Consider the following 11,128-nt stretch of genomic DNA (forward strand, 5'->3'; position numbering starts at 1 on the left):
TGGCATGGTGGCACTTTTAACATTCAGGTGATGCTTTGACTGCAGGCAATGGAAGCACATGAAAATCCATTAAATCAATTTTTCAACTAGTTACTCCGGCAACCTATACTTTTCAGGATTTTTTTCACACCTTGGCATGACAGTAACCACAGGGAGCACGTTAAAGGATAAAATAGTTTATTTTATAGTCTTATTGTAAAGGTAGGCCTCAACTTGCAAGACAATTGTTGGCAGTATGTACAACATACCTGTAATTTCCATGGAATGGAATCAGACAAAGACCTACTACACTAATTATATCCTCCTAACTGGAAATAAAATGGAAACAATATACATACACACACTTTTCCTAGAGACTCAAAATGCTTCCTTTTTTCCTTAGGGGGGGGGTTCAGCAACATTGTTTTTAACTGTGTAAAGCACAACACATGGACAGGAACTCATCTCAACTCCTTGTACTGCAAACATCAGGAGCTACCTTTGACATTCAATGCCTATCTCATACCCTTAAAGAAAACTGTGACAAAGTGGCTTTTTTTTTCTCCTGGACTTTTGTGACAACTACAAAATGCATAAAATACTTAGGGAAAACCTTGAAAAACACCCAATCAATGCTTGTATAATAAAATAACGAGATGTCAAACGTATTCAGCCACCTAAAGTCATTCACTACTTCAAGCAAAAGGACAAAATACGATACAAATTCAGGAATATTTTCCTTCAAAACATCAATTCCAACAAAATGAGTTCTCTTTTTTTTTTTTATCTTGTGGTAAAACATGTCAGGCAGAAAACATCTGCAATCCAGTGGGCCAGAGGTGGGTTTCACTAACATTTGCTTAAAGCATCTTTACATTCCTTAGTGGAAAAAGTAATCTACAAATGTTTGAATGTTTTTATTTTAAAAAGGTGAACTGTTCCAGGACCATTTATCTAGGTGTGTGTGTCAATTCTAAACAGGTTTTTCTTAAGAATAACAAAAATAAACAAAATGAAATATATATATATTATAAAGCAGTGCTTAGAAGAGTACACCTGGTTCCCCCTTCTGCCCCAAACATTTACCTGGAGAAGAGGGGGCGGGGCTTATTGAGGGTACAAAAAAAGCATCAAGTCCTTAAATAGCCAAGCTGCCTCTTTTTGAGTTTTGGATTGTTGTTGCTAAGGACACGCTGATGGAGAACCAGAAAAAAAACAAAAAACAAAGAGGGGTGGGAAAGTCGGGGGCGGGTTGGACCTGAAGCTCTCTAGATAGACTGAAACAGTCGTCTTCCCCCCCTGCTTGCTTCTTCTCCCCAGTCGATAAAGATCAGCTGGAAGGACAGACGATTGTGGCGGTGGTGTGGGGACATTTCAGGGGACACGAGTCTCCAGTGCAAGCCCAACCAGAGATGGAGGAGAGAAGAACAAGGACGGTGAGGAAAGCAGGGGCTGCTGTTGTCATTGACATGGAGAGGAAGGGTTGATGAGCTTCAAGAGCATTGAAGGCCGATTCCTCTCACCCTCCCCTGTGCCCCACCGCCTCCACCTTGGCCGGGTTTTAGCCACGGTCGGCTTTCTAGCTGGCCTCCACGCGAAGCTTCTTCCTGTTGGTTGGCTCCTCGGTCTCTGACTCAGAGCTGGAGTCAGACCCGCCGTCGAACGCCGACACGGCGCTGCCTTTGGGGTTGGTGTAAAGGCTGCTGTCGGATGACGAGTAGCTAGCCTGGAGCTGCACTGAGCCCTTTACTTTCTCCAGAGCACGGACTGCATGAACACAGAAACAAACATGAAGCGAGGTGAGGTGCATTTATGTGGTGTTTCAGGATTTTTAGTAGCTCCAGATGTGTTGGGCCTTTAAAAACCTTCAAATATTGCAGAATACGGCTTATTTACCTTCAAAATCCTGTGTTCACTTACTATGAAGGGTCTGAAATGCTAACCATCAATTCTCATGTATTAAACTGAAATTGTCCTCTTTAATGAGGAAATTGGTCTAAATGAACAAGCCGTTTCTTTTCATTTTCCAGTGGTAAATGCGGCGCAAGTGGTATTTTTTAACATGGTTCGTCATCTTGAACACAACTCCTCCACAGCAGATTATGCAACACCAGTGCAAGCCCTGCCTGGGAACTACAGCTATAGGGACAAGACCAGCTAAATGTTGTTAAAAACAGGGAACTGGCACGCAACCTGTCAACATATGTGGGTTTATTTACTTCCTCCAAACAGCAAAAGAAAAGCGGTAAATAACAACATACTTAATCCTTAAGATAGGTACAAGATGGAGCCATCAAAAACAGAAGCATTTGTTGTCCCAACTCCCCCTCTAGTAGCCCACTTATTTGCTGTTGCAGGTCAAAGCTCATCTACATAAGTCAACCACATCTGTTGGAGTTCCAACTCTTACCAGCAGGCAGCCAGAAATGTGCCCCAACTAACACTAATGAATCTAAACCTCACGCTGAGCTTCCTCAGCCTGAGAAGCCTGAAATCCAGCAGTAATTACCTTGTTGCTCCAGCAGTGCGTTCTGCCTCTTCAGGTCGTCGATGTCCTGCTGGTGTGTGTGGTTTTTTCGCCTCATGTACTGGATGTATTCTGTGGCTTTGTCTAGGATTTGAGCTCGAGACGCCTGTTTGGTAGACTGCTGTTAGTGACACATGCAAAAAGTGAAGCAATGAAGCAAATATACAGTCCTTCTCACACTTCTTGCACAGTATTTCTTTCTGCTGTCATTCCTGCTGCACCAACCAACTCTGACCAGCCAACTGTAGACTGAAACCACTGCAGGGGATCTGAGACAGCACTGTGTGTCAGCGCCGCTCGCCTCCTCTTAACCCCTAATTCTGCTTGTGCTTCAGTCTGACAGAGGAGGTCAAGACCCTGACGTTTAACTGTCAGAGCGTGCTCCTTGAGTGACTGCTGGAAGGCTCAGTCAACTCACAGGAACAACAAAACGCTTCACTGACAATCAGTTCCTTCATCTCCCAGCTGATGCAGCGTTGTCATTAAACTTCCAGTGTCCACAAGTTATTCAGTGTAATCATTCATTAATAATTACAATGGCTGGGCATAATTTCTTTGATAGAAAAACAAATAAACCCCATTATACCAATAAATGTGTAAATCCAAATAAGAGCAGAGTCAACCCTCAGAAATTATTTTCCATTATTAAATTACCAGATGATTATTAAAATGGAACCAAACACTTTAATTATTCTCTAACATACTTTATGCTTAAAGAGTTTGTCTGTTAATAAATCTGCCAATCAAATGAGCCAGAACTACTGTCCTGTAAAAATACAACTACATCATATGGAGACTGTGGAGTTGACGGTAAGTTTTATAAAATGTTTTTTTTTTTTTTTACACAAATATATGACACATCATTAATTAAATTTAAATTAAATGGAAAATCTGAAATTAGTGACCTGTTTGCTGTTTAGATGTGATCACTATGGGCTGTATATGCCTGACACTGATGAATGTTTTATCCAGTTTTAATAGGATAAAATGATCTGACTTATTTTGATGCCTGATTTGTCCAGAACTGGCTGCTTCCATCACTTTCAGGAAAACAGCACTGATCATCTGATTAGCAGATGGCAATCAAAAAAATAATTTTAGCTCCTCTTTACTGAGTTCCTGTTAAATGAGTATAATTTTAAGATTCTACTCTTATATAAAAAGTCTACATGGCCAAGCTCCACTGTAGCTTCAGGATCTCTTTACTCTTCATGTATAAATACAAAACATTATTTGTTGCGTTATGGTGTGTTTAATTTTCCTCCTCATCAGGCATCATTGGGGTCTGTGTACATTAACTACATTGCTTTGAAGAACTAAAGGACTAAAATTTGCCACTTCATACCCAGCTATATTGTTTCCATAGTTACAACAAACAATACACCCCTTTGCCCCGACACAACAACATAAAAGCTATTTAAATCCTCAGGGGAAAAAAATGTGACTGAGGAACAGTTCACAGATCTTTAAAACTATCAGTAACGGTACTGCTCTCATTAGGCCCCACCCTCCATCCTCATTGAGATTTTTCCTTTTTTGGGGTGGGAACATATATCTGTGCCCAGTTACTGAACCCAGTCCAGATCCTCTCAATGTCAATTATGTCAAAACAGGAAAAGTGCAGCAAAATTTCCTCATAATAGCTTCCTGATGCTGATCCAAGTATTTAGACTGTATCACTGCCTTGCTCCTGTCAATCTGCATTCTTACACCATTTACAGTTTCTCTAGTACAAACATCTCTCCCTCTCTGCACTGACAAACTCAACATCTCTGTATATTCACAACAAATGACTACATTCATTTACAGTAAAATTCACACATCATCAACAACATTTCAGGAAAATAGCACAGTTTAAAAATCTGCAACTTGAGTGTATGAATATGATTTGTGTGTTTGTGAGACTTACTGGCTGAGCTTTACCAACCTTTTCTCCCTGCAGGGCGGGTACCGAGTCTCGGAGGCTGTGAAAGCTGTCTTTGATGTGGTCCCTACGTTTGCGCTCCAGCGCATTGTGGTGTGCCCGTTTGTCTGCCTGCAATGAGAGGAGTCACATGGCCTTCAGCCTGGCAGCAGAGCAGAGCATGTAGAGGACAGCGGGTGTCCCGCCGTCCCTGCTCACACCTACACAAAACCACTCTGCTGCCAAGTACCAGTCTGACCACCACTGTCATCATGCTTGCATTCAGTGTAGTCATAAAGCAAAAATGTATCCATTCTTTTAATCCACACTGTACAAAACAACTAGCTACAATTAATTAAACATTATTAAGAATTACTAATCTGATAATTCTCTCTTAATTACAGTAAAGTAGTCAAACTGCTAAAGAAATCCCGGCAACCTCAGCTAACAGCTGACAACCAGTCAAAAATGTACATATTCAGCAGACTGTTGGATAAGTTAATTTAATCCTCGCTGATTGAAAAATACCTGGCCATTAATTTTCTGTGAACCGATTATTCCGGTTTAACCATCCATATTTACTTTTAACCATCTGTTTAGTTTCATTTTGCATCATCCATTATTCTGGGCTGTAGTTTCTGAGTTTAACGTTCTTGAATGTGGCTATAAATCTAAATATAAAATCACATAATTAAGCAAGAATTTTTTATTCATTCTATTTAAAAAAAAAAAGTCAAAGAAAAATATTCCTAATGTAAATGAAGCCACCCATTAAAATCCTTAACCGGTTAAGTAATTAATCGAATGAATAGGGCTAATTAAGTCATATCTGTTCCTGTTCCTCCTTATAAAAGGAGCACACAGGAGTGGCCCACACACTCAAAACCAGGTCAAAGGTTACATTCACACTGCAGGCCTTAATGCTCAAATCAGATTATAAAAAAAAAAAAAATAATCTAGTTTTTTGCACAGTTGTTCACATTATCATTTCTATGTGACCTTCATTACACTGCTTTGACTATGAGCGATCACATGGCCCTGAAGTGACACGCATGTGCAGAGGAAAACAACATCATGCACGTTTGTGTATCAATCTGGACATACTTGCGCAGTTGGAACCGACAAAATTTTGCCAAATTGATGTGTGAAATGATTCAATATTGCTGCGTTCCTCTTCCACCGGCGCAGAATTGTGATGCCTGTTTAACTTCTGTGGTCAAAATCAGATGAAATGTGGCATCAGCTTTCAGACTGACGTCTCTTTGACACAGACCAGATATGCATCCAATTTAGACCGCATATAAAAGTAGTCTGGGTTGGATTAAAGGAGAAAAAATTGGAGTAGCATTAAAAAACAAGTCTGACATGAGTCACATAGGAGTGAAAAAAAAAAATCGAACTGAGCTGCAGTGTGAACGGAGCCAAATTTAAGACACTGGCGTCAGGACACAAGAGACAACAGACCCTAAATTAGATTCAATGACGCACCAAAAGCTGCAAAAGCCTGAAGACATTTTTGGAGTTTCAACTATTTATGGCTCAATTTTTAGGGGTTTTCCAAACAAAAGACTTGAATAAGATGAGCCAGAATCCGGTTTCCTGTGCTGGAGCATTTTCTTGGATCTTATGATCTTCGCTGAATTCTGCCAAACTCAATTAAATCCAGGTTAAAGCGTGAAATCATACTTCTCATTTTCCATTTTAATGTCAAGTTTAATGACTGGCTTCATCATCTGTTCCTCCATCCTCAACTAACACCAGCAGGCATGTAAGAAGATGCTAATTTCAGACGCGTTTGCATAACAATTACACTGTAAAGGCAAGATGGCTGCCACTGTCAGTTTGAGGCCTATAGTTCAACCTGTTTTTAGGCCAAACCATCATGGCCTCCAATCAAATGTGATTCTGGCCTAATCCATGTTGTCACCAGACAAACATTAACCACAACGCCCAATCAGAGCTCGACTGATCATCTTACGCCACACTCCAACCAAGGATAAAATCAGGAATGCACATGATGGCTGTAGTCAGATCATCATCTCAGGCAAGTAAAAAAAACAAGGTAAGTCATGTGACTTGTGTCATCTGGCTCGTTTTGTCCAAGGATCACAACAAAAACCAAAGTGACCACAAGTGAGACAGAAGGCAGGTTGAAACAAGTTTCCTGTTTCAAAGGTTTGGTGTGGCATGTGACTGACGCGTGACTCAAGACATTTAAGAGAATCAACAAGATAAAGCAGACGTGTAGGAGTTACAAACTACATGTTAATGGAGGAGGAGGGGGAAACTGTTGTAAAAAAACACAAATATTCAACCACAATGCCAATACCTTGTGATTACAGAGACCGGTGCAGAACCACTGCCGCTCCTAAAGAGCCAAAGACCATCCCAGAGAGAGACATGCATCTCGTGCCTCATATCATAACCTCCACTCCCTGCATTAACACAGACATAAACAAACACATGACTGCTATAGATGGCATGTGCAATTACAAGTCTGACAGCCCTTCTGATACGATGGCCAGTTTCAGTGGAGAGAAACGAGGTTCAGAAAGTACACACCAGTCTGACTGCAATGGTAGAATCTAGCAGTAGATTTGCTTTAAAATAAGTTGCAACACCAATTTATCATTTAACAAATATGCTAATGTCACCTTGACACAAAAGACCTAATGTTCTGCTGAAAGGCAAATGTGATGTAGCAAATTATTTGAACACTCCTATCTGAGGCAGTTCCCAGAACCATCAAGCAAGTTCAGATACCAGGTGTCCTGTGAGATTCAAGAGCTTTCTCAGTGTCAATTTATCCTCCTGGAAAATAAGCTTTTCTAAACAAAGATCAACCAATCAATTCTTAAATCCAACCACCCAACTAGAGAAAATTATTTTCCAACATTATTTATTAAGTGAGACATTTATTTCTACACAAAGCTAAAGCTGTATAATAATAATCTCGCTGGTAGAATTTTCACCATCTCAACTAAAACTGACAGATATGAATCGATAGTTGCATATACAGTTTATACTTCTGGAAAGTTAGGCTAAAATACACCACTAAACTCTGCTGTTTGATTACAAAAAATGAAAGAAAAAGTTAATTACCCACAACAAAAATAAGCCTGAAGGGAATTTACTGGACAGCAAATTTCCCCTGTGCTGACCTCCCGAACTGTACTACCAGCACAACTCTTCATTATTCTCTACAGCAACTTTGAATCCAAATGATAATATTTTTTAACAATTTTTGGTAAAGGCTCTTATATTAATCCTCCTCAATAGAACCAAATCTGCATTAACATCCTGCACATTCTTAGCTGCACATCATCTAACTTGCAAAGATCATTAGCCATCACACACACAACAAAACAAAAATAAACATGTGTTTGATTACCCAGGTGCGGCCATTATGGGTTCATAAAAACACTGAAACCTTTTTGCTGGCTGCACAAGAGCTGCATGTTTGCTCCATTTTATTCATACCTGACCATGAAACATTACATAACTGCTCCAGGTGTCAAGTGGAAGGACTAATAGCTGCTTCCTGTATACAGATGGCTGTCTCACTTTCTGTGAATGAAAACCTACACTCCTGTCTGGCCACAAGACAACACAAAAAACTGAAAAGAGCACTAATGACAGTGGAAACAGCAATAAAGCAGACGCTGCTGCAGTTAACACTATTAAGTGAGGAGCATGTTCCTGACTTACAGGAAGACACACTGAAGCAAAGCATCACAGATGCCAACAGAACATTTTCTTGATTGTAATCCAGGAAATATCAGAATATGTTGAAAATCATTCTGAGCACAAAGAAATATTGTCCAAACATCATACTTAGATATTAAATTGACAACAATATACCACTAAAAATAAACTTTTAATGACATAACATTTTCTTCTACTTTTGCTGAAGACAAATTAAAAAGTATACGGATTCTTGTGTTTTTACATGTATACAGCTCAGTAAAAATGTGCGAAGTACACCCTTTACACCCATTTCACTTCATAACTTCATGTTACCAGTCACTTATCTCGTGTTTAAGGCATACATACAAATACCACACCCTGTTTATGGCCAAATCTGGATTCCCTACTTAATATCAGAGCTAGACGATATTTCCTTCTACACCTGTTTACACAACTGATTCATTTAATAAAATATTTAATTACAAATTAAATCATTAACATATTCTTAACCATTAAAATCAGCAGCTGTGAGTCTTAACTTTAAGATACTAGCTAAAACCACAGAAATCCTGGTCGCTGTGCAGTTTACAGCCTTTCCATAACCAGAATCAGGATGTTAACACCTAACAAAAAGGTTTTGTGGAAGAAACCACAATTTATTATTCCAAGTGAATAATGAAAAAGATCTACACATTAAATCTCTATTTAAATGTGTTAAAACAGCGATGGCAACTCTGCACCTGTTTAGACATTTTAAATACCATAACTTAAAAAAAAAACATATCAATAATACTAACATCAAATTTAACATCTTTTGAAATTAGACATTTTAAACTCTGATATTAACTTCCCTTCAGCTTATTTGAAACAGGTTTGTCAGCACTTTATGTAGATCAGCCTAAAGATCACTTTAGTTTCACTTTGAGTAATCAAGTTATAAATAGCAATATTGCAAAGTTAAAGTTTAATTATTTATATTCCTTTATATGCCTGCAGATTGCAAGAATGTATTCAGCCACCATGAAGTTAAATAAAATGAAAATATAAAGCATTTCTGTGCAAATCATTGACTAAAACAGAATGCCTTGATGTGAGGTGTGCTGGGTGTCATGTTTTATATTTATTAAATCTTTACGTGTTATATTCTAAAAAAAATAACTTCAAGGCTTCTTAAATGCGTATTTATTATCTAAATCTGTCTGAAAGGAAACCATCGTTTCATGCAGCAACCAAGTCGTGCAGGGTGCATGTATGCCTGTAAAGCTATACGTCATTCATTTAAGCTGCCAGCCCTTTAGTTGCCTGTAAAGAGAAGATGGCTCTAATCACTGGCTGCAATACAGGAAAATATCCCGCTGCACCCATTCCTGACACGAAGCCCGAGTCCGAGATGCAGGCGCGGCTCCTCTGCACAAGCACCCGCTCAACGTTTCCTCTGCATCCTCATCATAGATGCAAAACACAATTTAAACCGAGTCTCTTTACTGTGATGACCTACATGTACACGTTTGAAAACCTGATCATGAGCGGGATCCCCGTAGTGGGAAGTCAACCGCCGGGGGGGGCGGGGGCTGCCTTGAAGCAGAGACAGCTTTGTATCAACCGGAAAAAATAACATAAGTCCAACAAAAAAGCTTTTGTAGCGGGATAACGCTTTGGTCTAAATATAGACGTCGTGTCACCATGTCCCTATGGCCGTATATACACAGGATGGGGGACACCCCTGCAATGCACTGCTAACGCGTATGCCGAGCAACAATCGCCACACCATTACAGACGCATGACTAGCTCAAAGCTGGAGATAATGATGGAGAAATGTGGTCCACATATTACTAATCTGAAAGCTGGAATTGTTACACCACAAGGCAGCAGTGTGTTGAAACATTTATATTATAATAGCAAGCTCCATCGTGCACCATTATAAACCACTAATAAAAAAAGAAGGGGGAAGTAAAATGTGAGATAGATAAATAAATAAATAAATAAAACTATATAACAGTGGTGAAACATTTTCTCGACAGTGGACAAATCCCCCCAGCTTTACGCACCACAGAGTGATATCTCGGTGATTCTTCCTGCAAAGAAACAGAACAAAAAGTACAATTGTAGCCATAATTGTTCAGCAAATCTTACTGTTTCGCTGAAGTCAGTAAAAAGTCAAATAAGTTAGCAATTTAGCATTGCGTTTATGCAAGATATGCTAGTGTTTTTTCATCATTTAACTAGAATCCTGAGAAAAATTCTTGAAAAAGCAACGCTAGCCTGCTTATTGGTAGCTAACGCTAGCTGGGCAGCTAGTTCAGCTAAATCGACAGTTAGCATAATAACATCCTTAAAATGCGAAAAGTGAGTATACTCACGTCACTATCGACTTCGATGTCATCGTTATCACTCATTCTTCGATAAAATAGTCTACTTTAAATGGACGAGTGGCTAAAAAAACAACATGAAGTTTTAGCACCGAGCGACGCACCAACAGACCGACAGCTAACAGCAGTAGTTCACGTTCTATTTGGACAGAGCCGAGGTGGATTCTACGGTCTCCACGTGACTACACTCCACACGCACAACTGTCGCTCCGCAACACGCATGCGTTAAATTTAATAGACATCTGGGAATTGTAGTTTTATATTTTATTTATACCGTCTTATAATTAAAGAAACTAAAATATTTCAGGTATTTTATCAAAGTAACAGCAACTGAAATATGCTTTTGTTATTCTATAATAATAGAGGCATGATCAAAATACTTAAAAGTGTTAAATTGGCAAGCAACATTTATGTATAGACTACAGTGTCCAAGAGTCATTTAGCCCTCATGAAACGTCATAGCGTTGTTTTTTTAAGGATGCACCTCGGGGACTGTAGTTTCAGCCGAATTTGTATGTCAAAGCTGAATATGGTCATGGCTTAGACACGTGGATTTAAAAAATATCGAATAATAACAAGGAATTGATCTGGTCTTAGAATAATATATTTCTGATAGACAATACATTTAAAGAAAAAAGATATGTATGGATAAACAAAAATAAT

The 11,128-nt window shown here is 39.1% G+C and overlaps 1 protein-coding gene across 8 annotated transcripts; it reads right to left on the reverse strand.

Annotated features, from left to right (window-relative positions):
* Positions 1 to 160: 160 nt before the first annotated feature.
* max (myc associated factor X) lies at positions 161 to 10,628 on the reverse strand. 8 transcript variants are annotated; one of them, XM_041976103.1, is made up of 5 exons: positions 10,457 to 10,628; positions 10,145 to 10,171; positions 4,434 to 4,541; positions 2,489 to 2,627; positions 161 to 1,746 (listed from the first exon to the last, which is right to left on the reverse strand). In XM_041976103.1, the coding sequence occupies exons 1-5, from the start codon at positions 10,490 to 10,492 to the stop codon at positions 1,559 to 1,561; spliced, it is 498 nt and encodes a 165-aa protein (XP_041832037.1). In that variant the 5' UTR covers positions 10,493 to 10,628; the 3' UTR covers positions 161 to 1,558. The 8 variants fall into 8 exon arrangements, with proteins under 8 accessions (XP_041832037.1, XP_041832035.1, XP_041832039.1 ...); XM_041976101.1 differs by having other exon boundaries at positions 4,416 to 4,541; XM_041976105.1 differs by having other exon boundaries at positions 2,489 to 2,612; positions 10,457 to 10,627.
* Between the last annotated feature and the right edge of the window lie 500 nt (positions 10,629 to 11,128).

Source organism: Melanotaenia boesemani, chromosome 22 (assembly GCF_017639745.1).
Source record: "Melanotaenia boesemani isolate fMelBoe1 chromosome 22, fMelBoe1.pri, whole genome shotgun sequence".
Classification (NCBI taxonomy): Eukaryota; Metazoa; Chordata; class Actinopteri; order Atheriniformes; family Melanotaeniidae; genus Melanotaenia; species Melanotaenia boesemani.